Source organism: Camelus bactrianus, chromosome 18 (genome assembly GCF_048773025.1).
Source record: "Camelus bactrianus isolate YW-2024 breed Bactrian camel chromosome 18, ASM4877302v1, whole genome shotgun sequence".
Lineage (NCBI taxonomy): Eukaryota > Metazoa > Chordata > Mammalia > Artiodactyla > Camelidae > Camelus > Camelus bactrianus.
Window position 1 is genome coordinate 31,166,996 of NC_133556.1, and position 16,140 is coordinate 31,183,135.

Sequence of the window (16,140 nt, forward strand, 5' to 3'; positions counted from 1 at the left end):
ACAAAAAATAACACCCGGGTCAGCAGGGTAGCCTCTCACATCTCAGCAGCAGACTCCTAAATATGGCGGGTGAGGAGTGGAGCGCTAGTTTGATGAAATGTCCAGTGGGCAATGCCTCCACCCCCATCTCCCGTTGACGGAGCCCAGGAGTTAAGTGCATTCCCATCAGTGTCAGGCAAAACTGGCTACGAATCCGAAAACTTTATGAATCTTATAGACCTCTGACCAGCAAAGTGGGCATTTCTCTTAACCTCTCTGAAGCTTAGTCTCTACGTTTTTGAAACAGAGGTGATAGCAAGAACATAAGGCTGTCATGAGTATGGCATGGGATTATTTGTATAACAGCCAGCACAACCCCTGCCCAATGAAAGCACAGAAAATGTTTTTACTCTGGGTAGTGGTGATGGAGGTGCTGGTGATGGTGATGGTGATGGAGGGAGTGATGGTAATGGCAGGGGTGATCGTGTCGGTACTGATGGTGGTGGTGGTGGAGGCAGTGGTGCTGGTGTGGATGCTGGTCATGATGGTGGTCATGGTGATGATGGAGGTAGCGATGGTGACGGTGATGGTGGTGTAGTGGCGGTGCTGGTGACAGTGGTGATGATAGAGATGGTGGTGGAGTTGTGCTGGTGGGATGATGATGGTTGGTGATGGCACTCATGCTGATTAGAATGCAGTGTAGTGGAGTAGTTTCAGAGTACCTGGATTTAAGTTGGGTCCAGATCTGACATCTTATGTGCCCACCAGCAAGTTACTGAACCTTTCTTTGCTTCAGTTTTCTCATCTGTAGGATGGGGGTGGTGATACTCATTGTTCGTCACGAGGATGACAAAAGGAATTCATACTTGTTTTTTAAAAAAAGCACAGCATTTGTTCTAGTAAACAAACTCTTCAATGAATATAGAGTGTTTGTCACTTAACAAACTGGCCCTCAGTACAGACTTTAAAAAAAGATAATGAACGGCTTCATTATTCTTGGTTTTGCTTTATAGTGAGCAGGAAGGCCGTCTTCCCCTTTCCTCCACTGCCAGACCCACCCCCATCCCTCCATGTGCTCTGAGTATAACAGGTGTGTGGTGAGCCGGGATTCTGGCAGAGGGCAACATGAAAAAGACTCCCAGTAATTATAAAAATAACAACGCGGGCTGCTTAGCGAGGTAGGCAGATGAACACACCACTAGCCAGAATGATAAATAGCGCCTGCAAATGTTAGGTCCCAGTGGGAGTGTGGGAACATATGGGGAAAAACCATACTAAAAGTTGGGCATCATTGGTAAGTTTCAAGCAGTTAAGGGAGGCCACTCTAGTGCCAAGGTTTCTTTTTTTTTTTTCTTTTTCATCCTAATTTTAAACCCTTCAGTTCCCTTTTGTCCCTTGGTTCTATTTTGGTCCTAAAGGAGTATTTGTCTCTGAGGCTGGCCATGGAGTTGGAAGTCTCCAAGGAAGTGAGAGCTGGGTGGTAGTCCTCACGCAAGTAGCCACCCCAGAATCTGTGAATTTCCAAGCTGCGCTCAAGTCAATATCACTGGGGGAGACACAGACGAACACAGTAAATATTTTATAGAATGCCGACCTGTTGAGTTCAGATCTGTGATAGGTGGGTGTGCATAAAAATGAACACTTACAAACCACCCAGCCCAATAAGTTTGTATATGCATTCGTAAGGGGCAAATGGCTCCCTCTGCCAAACGGTATTGGAAAAGAAGATGTGGATGGTGGTAGGTTGATTTCAGGTCAGTGTTTCTGCATCTGGGTCTGAATATGGTTCGGAGATTGTGCAATCTGCGTTGGCATGACTCTGCAGAAGTGGGAGCTCTCTGGAAGGATATTTCGGAATTCTTGTTCATCATCTATGCAGTTTTTAACTCGGACTCAGAAGAGGTTTCAGCAAGGACTCAGGCAAGGTTTATGATGTGGGTCCTGAATGTCGGTGCCAGCTCCATGGCAGATTTCCTGGATTCCTTACTTAGCAAATGCACCAGCATCCTTGGTGATGGGACGCATGCAGCGGGAAAGAAGTAGAATTTGGAATCAAACAGGCATGGCTTTGGCTGTGGCCTTCCCACTCAACTAGCCATGAGTGATGTGAGCTGTCTGAGTTCCATTGCCTTATCCGGAGAATGGGGCTATTATGAGCGTCAACATCAGAGACTTGTCCAAAGATTAAATGAGTTAAAGTTTTTAAAGTGCTTAGGATGGTGCTTGGCACTTAGAAAGTTCTGTACAAGTGTTTGCTTACACAAATAAGCAAAAGATGTCTTCTGTGACTCCCTTTTATGCACTGTGTGTGTGTGTATCTTCTGTTCTTACCATGACTCTTTGAATTAGCCCAGAATCTATTTGTTGCAAGGGAAAGAAACCCCACTCAAACTAGCTTAAGCAGATGTGGGGCTTTATTGATTCATGGAACTGGGATGTTTGGGGTCAACCAGTGATGAGTGAGTAGTCACTTAAATGCCTAGCATTGGTGTAAATGGAGATAGTCATGCTATCATATAACCGCCATGAATCACGCTTACACACTCAAGTGGACTCAGGCCCCAGGAATATTTCAAGTGCATTGCTACATTATTTAGATTACTCCCCAAAAGAACACTATAAAGAGAGTAATATTACGTTCAAACTTGTAAGTGAATTAATTGAGATTCAGCAAGGTTCAGTAACTTGCTCAGGGTAACAGAGCCAGGAATTTTCAGAACCAGAATCTGAAACTAGCTTAGTATGGGCCCAGTATCTGAGTTCTTAGCCAATATGATACATTGCTATTATAATAAAAATGTTTGTTTTTTATTAGTCAAATTGGAGACCAGCAGAAATATATTTTCCAAAAATGTGTCTTTCCTGAAGAAGCAGCATAGCAGGGGAGTGCCTGACTCTGGAGCCAGATTTACCACGCACAAGCTCTGTGATCTTGGGCAAGTTACTTAACCTCTCTGAGCTTCAGTTTCCCTACCAGTCATACAGGGGTAATAACAGAACTTACATTATAGGATTGTTATGAAGACTGAATGAGTTAATCTCATTTGTAAAGACACATAAACCCCAATGTTCATAGAAGCACTACTTACAGTAGCCACGACATGGAAGCAACCTGAATGTCCATCAGCAGATGACTGGATAAAGAAGTTTTGGGGTGTGTGTATATGTATATACATACACATATACATATACATACACATACATATGTATATATACACACACACACACACATATATATATAATGGAATATTATTCAGCCATAAAAAAGAAAGAAATAGTGCCATTTGTAGCAATGTGGATGGACCTAGAGATTATCATACTAAGTGAAGTAAATTAGGCAGAGAAAGGCAGATTATCATATGATATCACTTACATGTGGACTCTGAAAATATAATAAAAATCAACTTATTTACAAAACAGAAACAGACTCAAAGACATAGAAAACAAATTTATGGTTACCAAAGGGGAAAGGGAATGGGGAGGGATAAATTAGGAGTATGAGATAACTAGATATATACCATTATATCTAAAGTAGATGGGCAGTAAGGCTTTTCTGTATAGCACGTGGAACTGTATTTAATGTCTTATAATAACCTGTAATGGAAAAGAATCTGATGCTGTACATCTAAAAACTAACACAATTTTGTAGATCAACAATAGTTAAATTTTAAAAACAAAGATTAAATGAGTTAACAGATAAAAGAGTTAGAAGGTGTCTGGCAAATAGTAAATGATATATACAGTTTGTTCCAAAAATATGTAAAAATAGATTGTAATGTAAGAATCAGAGAGGAAATGAGGTCACTCAGGGTGGTTCCTCCTTTGATATCCCTGGAGTGTCCCAGAAGGGCACTGCTAATCTGGGAAGTTGAAAAGCCCACCTGTCAGAGGCTCTCTGTGGCCACAGCTGCCTGGCCGTGACATGGTGGAGAAACCATTTGCAGTGGTCAGCCCCTTGGCTCATCCTCTTAGGCACGCAGCTGCACAGCTTGGCACGGCTTGGTTCTGGGTCCCTCCTGCCTCTGTCTTGTCTGCAAGACTAGGCTGCATGGTCTCTGACAACACAAGCGCATATTCCCTACCTCTACTCTCCCCCCCAGTACCGGGTTGGGTGGGCGCCCTTTGATGCCTAACACCTACGCGTTAGTTTGATGTTGTCCGTTTCCTGGTCTTAAGCTGGAAGTGAAAGCTTCATCTGAAAGACGGCAGACCCTATCTTAGGATGACTGTTCCTCATCGGACACGAGGGCTCAAGGTGTGTGTTTTGGATTTCTTAGTGTTTGACTTGGTTTTACCATATGGAAAACCTTAGCATGTCTCCAAATTGTTTGACCTCCTTGCCTTCCTGAAAACCTCATGCCTGCTGAGCTGTGGCAACAGTTCCTTGAGTGGCAGGTACACATCCTCGAAGACATGGTGCCGGTAAGCATGTCAACGTGATTCCGTGCGTCAACAGTCATGTGAATTGTTACTCTGAGCCTGCCTGAAGGGATTCTGACTCTGTTCATGCTTTTCTTTAGAAAAAAGCATAGCACATACTGGCTTCTTACTTCAAAATCTGATGGAGGTTCTGAGGCCTCTCAAGGGTCCACAGATGAATTTCAGAGGGGCCATCAACTCCCTGCAATGATATGGACAACTTTGTGAGTCATGTGCAGTTTTCTGGGAATGAGGGCAACACTCTCAGAATGGTCCATGCATCAAAACTGAGAGTTAAGAACCATTGTTTCACCTCCACCCCCCTCCCTGAGGAGGCATTCATCTGAGAAAAGGCCAAGGACAAGAAAGCCCAAGGAGGCAGAGCCCTGGAGGATGGGCTGGTGCTGCAGCATCACAGAGAAAGGTCACAGGGTCATCTCTTTCGGGTGTTTTCTCCTGGATCACGTGCTCCTATTTTTTGCTCTCCCCACGGTCACTCTTTGCTGGCGTTCCCACATGACCAGCCCATTTCCGCTGCCTTGGACCTTCTCTTGGTGGGGAGGCATTTCCCTATTTCCTGATGACCCAGTGTGGTGGGATGGGGTGGCGGGAGAGGCCAGCCCTCCTCCAGACCTTCAAGTCTTGTCCATCCATCTTTCCTGGCTCTGATTTTGTCTTGCTTTGCCTTCAATTGGCAGTTAGAGCATTTGAGATGCAGTGAGGAATCTAGAGTAAAGGAGACAAGGAGTGCTCTCAGCTTCAGTTTAGTCTGGGCCATCATTCCGCAGATGACTGTTCATGACTGTCACATGCCAAAAGAGGGCTTCTCAGAGCTGTTAGGAGCCGTGGCTCTGCAGCCCCATTCAACTCTGTCATTTTCAAGCTATATTGTCTTGGCCAATTTACTTCTCCTCTCAGTGCCTCTGTTTTCTTGTCTGTGATGTAATAAACTTGACAGAATCTACTTCGTAGGGATTTAGAGGGGAAAACATGTGAAGAAATTAGTGCAGGGCTAGGCACAAAGTAAGCATTGGATACATGGTCACAACAATGATGATGGTGATGATGAAGACGATGGTGATGATGAACATGATGGTGATGATGATGGTGGGATATTCACAAAGATTCTGATGAAGGTGAAGAAATAGGAGGAGGGAGACAAGGAGAAGCAGTAAAGAACTTTGCACAGCGACTGTATAATTTTTTTATTCTCAATAGCCAGATAGTCAAATAGATAGCAAGATGGATGGATGGATGGATGGATGGATGGATGGATGGATGGATGAATGGTCATCAAAAAAGTTTGAGAATGTCTGCATCCAACAAGGTAAAACAGGTTTCTGTTATTTTTTCCTTGCAGGACTTCTCGGGGGCTTCACTATGCTTGGCGTCTTGAATCCCAAGTGGGAGAGAGAGCAAGCTGAATTTCTCCCACTTCTATGGCCATGGGGTTCTTTTTACAATAGAGCATCTCCTGAGGCTTCTATGGTGCAGAGCTCGCTTTGGGAGATGCCAGTCCATGCGCCTCTGCTCTCAGGGGAAAGGGATGCACATCGAGTTTAGATGGTTTGGCCCGTTCCTGGGGAGTAGAGGGCATGCATGGGGCGTGGGCAGAAAGGCCTAGTTCTGAGTCCTGGATATTTGTGCTATTTGGAGTGGGCTCTGTACCCAGCTCCTGCAGGGACCTGCCACACACAAGGCAGATGCTGCAGGGAGGGCACAAAGCCCAATCGAGGGGAGCGGCTGATTATTCATCCCCCATTCTGAGAGTCCCCAGGGAGCATTTGTTTGCCTCTAGCAAGGTCAACACATTCTCAAACCCAGTTGCCATTCATCCCCAGACAGGTCAGGGGTCGGTTCCCGAAGCATTGTTGATCTCAGCAGAGATGATGTGCAGGGTTGATATTCTTAGATTTGCTCATTCAGCCAGTCAGTCTGGCTTTCAGAGGAGAATCAGGTCAAGAAGCACTTAATGATCCAAGAGGGGCGCGGTGCTGCCTCCACCACTGGGGTTCTCGTTTCTGATGATACTCAGCAGCGTCCTCACTTACAGGGCTTACTGGAATTTTCTCGGTACATCTTCAAAACCATTTTTTGGTGGGCAGGGGGAACGCGATACTATTGGGTAGGGTGACCCAGTGTCCTGGATTCTTTGGGTTATTCCTGTTTCAAAGGCACTATCTTCTTTATCCCCATGAAGCCTCAGTTGAATTTGAAATGCTCATATTTTGGTTTCAAAATGGTATATTCCATGTACAGAAGCTACGCACACATCTTCCTTAGCCTCTGTCTTAAGTTTTGGTTTGGAATCTGGAAGAAGGTGGTAAGTTCCTACAGCAGGTAGCATCTGTAAGCACTGTTTTATTTAACTAGTTAGCAGCTGAAGGGAGGAAGACTTGTGATGCTCCTGGTTTGGGGGAGGTCTGATTTGAGCTGGTTTGATCCTTCAAACCAGTGGCTGCTAATGTCCTTATCACTGTGACAACTACCCACACCCACTGTCTGCTCTGAGCCAGTCCCCCAGCTGTATAAGACTCTTATTTAAATCTCTAGAACACCTCATGAGGTGTGGTTACTAATCATATTCTTATTTTACAGATAATACTTCTGGGGCACAGAGAAGTTAAGAAATTTGCACAAGAACACACAGCTAGCATCTGGTGGAAGTCTTGGGCAATGAGACAATAGAGTAATGCCACAGTGAGAACTGGTGCTTATTAAGCACTTGTTATTCCTGTTAGAGGTCTCCACGTACCGCTTCACTTACACCTGTTAAGTGAAACCAGTGGGCTGGGAATATGTGTTCTCTTTCCAGGATGTAACTTCCCTGGCTGGATTCGTCCTCTGCTAGGGTTACAAAGGAGGTGTTTTTAACGTGCAGAGCAGCTGGTCTGTGGCCCCGTACATCCTCCCCACAGTCTATGCAGCCCGTCATTTGACTGCCACAGCGTACCTCTGAGAAGGTACAGGTGTGGTCCCATTTTGCCCTTGAGGAGACTAAGACTCAGGGCTAAGCATGTCGTCCCAGATCAAATGTTTAAAAGGGTGACAGAGCCAGGATCCCAGCCCAGACTCTCCCACTATGAAACTCATGCTTTTTTCTACTGTGCCCAGATGCCCCCAGGTCTCCTGGAGATCTGTCATTCTCCTTTGTCCGGAGACCCCTTGCATCCACAATGTGTAAATGCAGCTTTGCTCGCTTTGTCCAAAGCATTTGTTCAGTTGTCATTCTCTCAGGCAGCATTTTGGGGAACTTCATTTGTCTACTCATCATTGCAGTCACTGGGCAAGCAAGAATGAATGGCATGCTTCTTTATTTGAGCCAGTCTACCTTCTAGAAGGAGCCATCACACTTAAAAGGATTATTATACAATGTGAACGTGATTTTAGGACATAGATGATGGTGCAATTAGCTCTACCTGGGGTAGTGGGGAAGGCTTTGCAGAAAATGTGCATTTGACCTAGGCCAGTGACCTAGGAAGGAAGGAAGGAAGGAAGGAAGAAAGGAGGGAAGGAAGGAAGGAAGGAAAGAGAGGAAGGAAGGAAGGAAGGAAGGAAGGAAGGAAGGAAGGAAAGAAAGAAAGAAAGAAAGAAAGAAAGAAAGAAAGAAAGAAAGAAAGAAAGAAAGAAAGAAAGAAACAAAGAAAGAAAGAAAGAAAGAAAGAAAGAAAGAAAGAAAGAAAGAAAAAGGAAGAAGGAAAGAAGGGAGGAAGGAAGGGCAGTTCTGCAGAGCAGGCAAATTTGTAAGGAGTCTTGGATTCATAAATGTGTTTGGCAAAGGCAACTTGCCAGTGTGGTTTGCAGAGAAGAATGATTTGTAGAAGGAAGGACAGTGTGTATTGCAGGATGAATCTGGAAAGGTAAAGCTAAGGAATATTGTGAAGGGCCTTGAAAACTGTAGGAGATTCTCTGCCACCCAACTTGGCCTGGGGATGGAGAGGTTTGGGTAATGAATAATCTGCATAAATCCATCTTAGGACATAACCACTATTAATACCCAAGAGGTAAGGAGTACCATGAATGTTGTCAGAGAAACACTCCATTTTATGCTTTTTGCTTTGTTTTGTTTTGATGGTTGATGAGCGGTAAGTGACATTTGGCTGGTTTTCAGAACGCAGGTAAAGACGGATAGAGATGGTCTCAGGGGGAGCTCCTGACCTGGGGAGGAGGCAGATCCTGCCCAGACTTTGGTGACTGTTGGTCCAAGGAAATGTGCCCCAACATTTCTACATCTTCCAGGCTTTCAAGAGGTATTACAGATCTATATTTTATATGAGACACCTCCATTTAAAAATATTAGCTCTTTTTTATAACATGCAGACAAATCGCCACCACCACCACCACCACCACCACCACCACCACCACCACCATCAACATCATCATCCCTGTCTATGAACTGGATCTGGTCCATGAGGCTGCAGTGGGCTCTGTTGGCCAATGGAATCCATAAGGCAGAAATCAGTCTTCTCTCAATGGTCCCCTTTCCCAACCTGCAGCCAACCCTTGTGTCCTCTTTCTTTCTCTTATATGGGTGTTTAAACTTTGGGTGACTGCCGCTCAGAAGGGCTGGCGGCGGGCAGAGTCATCCTCGTGTTAGCTCTGAGGATCTGGGGAAGGGGATGCCGTGTCTCACAGCCTGAGTGGACCCACTTGAATCTAGGAAAGGTAAAGAGAGGTCAGTTACTAAGAAGGGGGTGTCGTCATGGAAGGTGGAGAAAGATGGGAGAACTGTTTTGAGGGAGGATGGACGATACGGAACTATCAAGGGCAGGCTGAGAAAAACAAAGGGTCTTGATGGAAGTCTCTAAGACGGGGATGATTGACAGAGCTGGCACCAAAGACGTGACCAGAAAGACAAGAAGCAAGTGAAGAAGCAGAAGGAAACCAAAAAGCAGTATATACACCTGTTATTGCATTGAAGTCTGACTTCTAGAAGTTTGGATAAATTATATGCTCTAAATTAGGGGTCAGCAAAGCATAGGCTGTGAGTCAAAGCTGGGCCGTGGCCTGTTTTTGTACGACTCTCGAGCTAAGATTGGTTTTTACACTTTCAAATGGTTGGAAAAAAAAATCAGAGGAAGAATATGTCCTGACAGGTGAAAATTATAGGAAATTCACATTCCAGAGTTCATTTACATACTGTAAACATTTTCATATGAAAATGGCAGAGGTTTGAGTAGTTGTAACAGACAGCAGAAGGTCCACAACACTTAAAATATTTGTCATCTGCCTATTTACAGAAACAGGTTGGCCATTCCCTGCTTGTAATGGCCAAAGCAGTCATCATACATGGCCCTTCATTTGAATTCAGTCCGTTTCGGAGCCCTACCTGTATTTCCCAGCTGCTGCCCGAACGATCACCCCTGTTCTTTGCCTTATTTTTTTATTCTACATTTTTTTAAGTTCCTGCAAAATACCATGAGCTTAACTCACCCACTAGACATAGGGTAGCTAACCATTTGCCATGAGCTGCTGGGGAGCAGAGATACACAGAACATGGTGCCTGCTTTTTCAGTAGAGGGAATGGACCTCAGAGGAAAGAGTTACAGCCCAGTAATACTAGATGGTTTTGCTTAGTGGTTGTTATTTATTTTTATGTTTTGTTATTTCATAAAGTTTTAGGGGTGGGTTTGAAACAAGGATACATTCAATTTATGCCATTTCACAAATGTGACTACTACAATCACATACCACAGTAATGGCTAAACATAAAGTCGGAATCAGAGACTATGTGAACAACAGTTAGGACTAGAGGTGGTGGTGGTGGGAACAGGAAGATGAAAACACAAATATGAGGGCAGTAAAGGCCAACAAAATGGACAGAGCTGAACTTCTTAATGGACTCTGAGCTTCCTGGCAGTCAAGGGAAAAGAGTCACAAAACAATTAGCCTTATTTTCAGAGAGAGGAAAAGGGATAATCCTTATACAGGAGCAGCAAACATTTTTGTATCATGGAGTTCTTAAAAAGAAAAAGAAATCCTCTGCAAAGGATATAGGATGTATCTGTATGTCCCTATGTACAGGTAGACCTCATTTTGTTGTGCTTTGCAGGTACTGTGTTTTTGACAAATTGAATGTGGCCACCCTGTGTCAACCAAGTCTATGGGCACCATTTTTTGAAACAGCATTCACTCACTTCACATCTCTATGTCATATTTTGGAATTCTCTCACTGTTCCAAACTTTTCATTCTTCATCTGTTTGTTATGGTGATCTGTGACCACGGATCTATTACAACTTGCTGAGGGTTCAGATGATGGTTAGCATATTTTAGCAACAACATATTTTTAATTAACATAGTAGACAGTTTTTGTCAGACATAATGCTATGGTATAGTTAATAGACTATAGACTACAGTACAGTGTAAACACACCTTTTACATGCTGTGGGAAAGCAAAAATGGGGGACTCATTTTATGATGATAGTCACTTTATCTCAGGGGTCTGGAGTCGAACTCGTAATATCTCCAAGGTCTGCCTGTAATATATTTCTGAAATATATCATCAGGTTCTTTACAAAATAATATATAGTAATAAATATAGTAATCTTTTGTATTTATGTAACTCTACAGTTTCCAGAACATTCCCACGATTCTGCTCATTGGAGCAGTCTTGGTGAAGAATTGTCACTTCCATTATTATGTTCAAGTCTCAGCATGTAAATTTCTGGCCTTTGTGACTGAATTACGTTCCCTGGCTTCTGGTCCAAGGGTCTTTCCACTTTGTAACACCAAAGAGACATAATCCGATCTGACCCAGGCCTTACCAAGGTAAGGAGGAGCTCTCCCCTCCCAGGAAGCTGTCTCATGGCAATGCCACTGTCCTCCCCAGTAACTTCTCAGAAGCGCGGTGTTGAAAGTCAGAGTCAAAAGCTAAAGTTAGAAACAGTATCAGGCTGTTAAGTAAGAGGGGTCAGCTCGCAGCTGTTCCTGGAGCTTTCTGAATTGTAACGATGTGTCCACTTTGATACCTGAGAATCAATTACAGAGAAACTTTGTCAAGATGGCCAAAATTCAGCCTTAAATAATTGAATTCTCTGCCAAACACTGTCTACTGTCGTTATCTAGAAATGTAATTATGCAGCTAAATCAAGCAACTAAAATTAGTGTAGTGTAAAAACACCTTGGCGATCTAAAGGGAGGGGAATTGACATTTGGATTTAGAGAAAGCCAATAGTTGAATATGTTTTGCGGTGTCTGAAGCTCTCCCAGTTTCGACAAAATCTATATCCCGTGTCCTGTTTCGAGTTAGAGGTGGAATGTGGCAAGCAGATGTTTGGTTTGAAGGTGATTTTTTAATGATCTCTATGCTTTGAGCATGAGTTGGCTGGCTTCACTTCATGCTCTCAAAATTGTGAAACTCTCAACACGCCCACGTGCTCTCCTGATATGACGATGAGACGAGTGACAATTTGAACGTTACCTGCACCTTCAGTCTGAAGTCAGAGGTGTGTCTGTACCGGCCATCGGTAGAAGGACAGGAAACCCAAAATAAGAAGGGCAAATATTTTTACACATCTTGTATTGTATCCACCATGATATGGCGCCAAGCACTTGTCACAGAACCCTATGAGGTGAGGTCTATTATTATCTCAGTTTCCCAAATAAGAAAACTGAGGTCCAGAGACGCTAAGCAACTTGTTGAACCTCACACAGCTATTAAGTGGGACACCCAAGTCAGTATAATTTCAATTCATGCAATTCCACACAAGTTTATCTATTAGCATGTAAAGTGTCCAGTGTCCCAGACAATCCTTGGGATATGTTGAAACATCAGACTTCAGGCATTGGCTAGAATATATTTCTCATCTGTAGTTTTAGTGTAGATTAGCTCTGCCTTTAAACTCTGGGTACAGGTTGTCATCTCTTATTAACAGATTGCATATTAATATACAGCAATAGAAAGCTCAAAGACGAAGAATTTTTTTTTTTTTAATTTAAAGGCACATGAAGTTCTATGACAGAACAAAACACCGCAGTGGGAATGGTGGTGTGATCAGAGACTGTGTTTGCAGCCTGCCCCTTACACACGTAGGACCAGGAGTGAGCCGTCCAGCTAGTGTGAGCCTCGTTCCCCACATGTCCCTGGAACTGATAATAATACGTCCTTGGGAGAGTTGTGAGAATGAAATTACCAAACAGTTGTAAATCATTTCGCTCATTCTGTGTGCTCTGCAAATATTAGCTGGTGGTGTTATTGTGTTGTTTGCACAAATTTCCCCTTTAAAACGAAAACCAGAGTGGGGGGGATAACAAACTAGACCAAGTGTCCGCTTGGTTTCTTTGAGATCAGTCCCCAAGGCTGCCCGTGTTCCCCTGCTTAGGTTTTAAGGGGCAACTGATAATCTATGAATTTACGTTTCTCACTTTTCCTCTCTGAACACCTCATGCAGACTCTGTCCCTTGCCTTTTGTGCCTTTTGCCCCATTTCCTTAGGAAGAGCCCAGATCCCCCAGCCTGACCACCTCTCACTCCGTCTCCTGCTCTCTCTCTCACTCTCGCCGAGAACTAAATTAATAAAGAGTATTTGGTTAGTCATGTTAGGCAAGCCGTTCCCAAAATAGCACCTTCCATTTTGGTAGCTTCAGCGCTGCAGCTGCTGTGTCTCTTCGTCGTCTGGGAAGAAAACTTTCACATTAAGAGTTGCTGATCCCGGACTTCTTCCTCCCCTCTCTCCGCGTCGATGCGCGCTGGGCTCCTGACAGAAGCCATCTGGCTCTCAGCTCTGTGGTTCGGAAGAAGTCGGGTCCTATAGATTTATTTTTTTCCCCCTAACTCTCCATTGATGTGTTGAGCTTCCGAGGGAATCGTACCTTCCCGTAAAGCATGTTGCCTTCTCAAGGAGTCCTCCTGCATCCTTATGGCGTGCCAATGATCGTTCCAGCAGCCCCTTACTTCCCCGGACTGATCCAGGTAATTCAAGGCCACTGCCAGCGAGCAACTTAACTCCAGAGCGCTCAGAGTAATAATTGGAATTTTTATGGTTGAGAAAGCAAACACTTTTAATACAGGAAAAAGCCCTCGTGTAGTCAGTGGGAAGACAGTAGGAAATCAAAAAGATGGATCACCCTGATCCGGCTATTGACATCTCTCATGGCTGAATAAATGGTGTAGTTGAGCTATATTTGCTTGTATCGATCGAGCTGCTGTTTAACATTCATGCCTTTGCTTCGGGAGGTTGACCACGGGGCAAAGGATTTGCTCTCCTTCCCAGAGTTCTGAGGGACTCCGTCTCCCGGAGCAGGTCATGAGGCAGAGTGACTGATCATCAGGCGACTTGGTTAAGAGCTTTCACCCAGGAACCAGCGGGAGCGGGGAAGGTGCATTCATCCTCGTGTTCGCCCTTTTTTGCCTGGATGGTCTGTTTTTGTAGGATCCCCCTTCTCCCCCCACCACTTCCCCAACCTGGGTTGAGTGGTGGCAGAGAGGCAAAAAAGGAACATTCTGCTGATGGTTAACTGATGAAGTTCAGAGATAATTCTAGGAATCCCTTACCAGCTGTTTACATCTTAATGATGGCAAGAAAGTGGAGGATTGAAATGTGCGTTGGTTTTACTTTTAAGGCTATTAATCCTCTGTCGGGAGAATCGTCTACCAATAAGAGATTTGGGGCTGTTTTTTTTTCTTCTTCTTCTTTCTCCTAAGTTTGTCTTTGTAAGCAAGTGTCGGCTTCTGGGCGTGTGTCTGAATTTCTCTGTGGAAGGCTGACATCGACTAGTAACAGAGCCTAAACATCGTAGGAAGCCTGGATGTTTTTTTGTTGCAGTTTGTTTATTTTTTGCTTGAGAACAACTGTCTCTCTTTGTAATGATTCTCCACCTCATTTCTACAGGAAAGGGAAAACCCACATGTAGTTAGTGTGCCCTTTTACAACTTTATCTTTGTGCTTCCCCCTCCACACTATTTTAAAATTCTGCAACAGCCTAGCCCGCGGATTAAAATTTCTGGGAAGGGTGCTGGTTAAGCACCTTTATTCTCATTTGCTGAATGTTGTTGTTACCTCTTGTCACCTGTAAGAACTCTGATGGTGATCTGAGCCATCCAGGGGTGATTCCACGTCATAACAAAACATTCTATCATCCCAGATTAATGGGTCCTTGCTTGTTTGGGCATCTTCCTGTATCACAGAGGAGAAATAAGCAAACTGCCTGGGGAGTGGTCCCTAACAACCTGGAGATGGTTCCACCTTTCCGGGCATAAGCAGGCCGGCGTGGCCGGCTTGGAGTCTGAAGGAGGCACTCCGTGGCAGACTGGAAGGCAGGCCTTTTGCTTCTCTTGGGGAACTTGGGGTGAAGGTTAGCCTTTGGAGACAGACCCCTGCCGCCCCGTCCGATAAATAATTACAAGCGAATCGTGCCCTTCACTCTATGCTGATGGATGCTGAAATTGCTTCTGAAAGTTCTCATAAGTTCCTGTTATAGATTAAGTGCCGGTGCAGGAGAAATAACGGCACCCACTGAAATGGGTGAATGTAATCAGGCTTAATGGACTCGAGAGCTTGTTGGGAATTAAATAACTATCGATTTGCTGGAATGTTGCTGTCATTACGAAATGCCACTCTGGACGTATTACCCCAGTGATGGATGAGAAGATACACGGGCCAGCTGAGAAATTGGGGAGGCCCAGTTTCTTCCTCCTTTGCAGAGCGTCTGAGAGACGTATCCAGTTATTTGGGGGAGGGACGAGTGACTTTGCTTGCAAATCTTCGCTGGATCACCCTTTGTTTTCCCAAGTGACACCTCTGGCAACTAGTTACCTGTAAGTCAGGGAAGCAGTGTGGCGGGGAGCCTCTGGACTGGCTGCTGTGACACAGTTCATCTTCTTCCTCTCCCACCCTCGTCGAACACGCTGAAATGCTATGGGCAGGGAGAGACTGGCCTTATTTCTGGTTTTCTGAGACAAACTATGTTATTTATCCATTGGCATCAAGAAACTCAAACACTCCATTGCAGTTGACATTTGTAAGCAGAGGAAAGGCAACTCAAAGAGAGAAAAACTGTAACACTCACACACACACACACACTCACACACACACACACACTCACACACACACACACACACACTCACACACACACACACACACACACACACACTCACCTGTCAGCTGATGCTTCTGGTGTCAGCTGCCCTGCATCCTCGCAGACTAAACCAGCTTGCTTACCAGTTCAACTCACATTGATCTTGTGGGTTTCTTCCCAACACTTTAAGACGCAAGGGCTTTCTCTTAGAGGGAATGAAGCTGCCACCTGCATCTTCCTGATGTGACCAGTGAGACATTCAAAGGATGTAAAAAGAGAGTGTGTGCTCCATCCTTGGTAGTAAGTTGCCTGTGACTGCAGATATGCGAACAGAGCTGTGGTGGCCACTTGGCAGGTTGTTGTATCAGAATTTGAGATTCCTTTCAAAGCCCTTCCGACCTGAAAAGCCCGTGATTCTATGGCATAAGGACTTCCTTTTCATGATCCTTTCAAGTGTGGCTTTTTTTTTTTTTTTTTTATTGCTCTGTTTTTGTCTGCTCAGTTAAAAGAAAAAATAATTGATCAGACATCATAAGAAGCTTTTAAGAGAGCATCACCTTATCCTGCAAAGGCAGTGAGTGTAGGTGTTTCCTAATAATTCTAGGGGTGTTACTCACTAGAGTCTTTTGTCCCAGGAGTAGATTCAATAGTGACCACTGGGCCCACCTGCCATCCCCAAGGAAAGCTAGACTCTGCCATATTTGATCTCCTGAACCCATCTTTCAA

General features: G+C 44.4%; 1 protein-coding gene across 14 annotated transcripts in view; it reads left to right on the forward strand.

Annotated features, from left to right (window-relative positions):
- The window catches only part of RBFOX1 (RNA binding fox-1 homolog 1), a 1,986,757-nt gene that overhangs the window by 1,636,821 nt on the left and 333,796 nt on the right, over positions 1-16,140 (forward strand). The window contains exon 1 of one of the 14 annotated variants that reach the window (XM_074346743.1): positions 12,955-13,309. The exons of 11 other annotated variants lie outside the window; for them this stretch is intronic. In XM_074346743.1, the coding sequence (XP_074202844.1) occupies positions 13,223-13,309 (87 nt within the window). In that variant the 5' untranslated portion in view covers positions 12,955-13,222. Of the gene's footprint in view, positions 1-12,954; positions 13,310-16,140 lie in introns of those variants that run through there. 2 more of the 14 variants (XM_074346745.1, XM_074346744.1) reach the window with 2 other exon arrangements.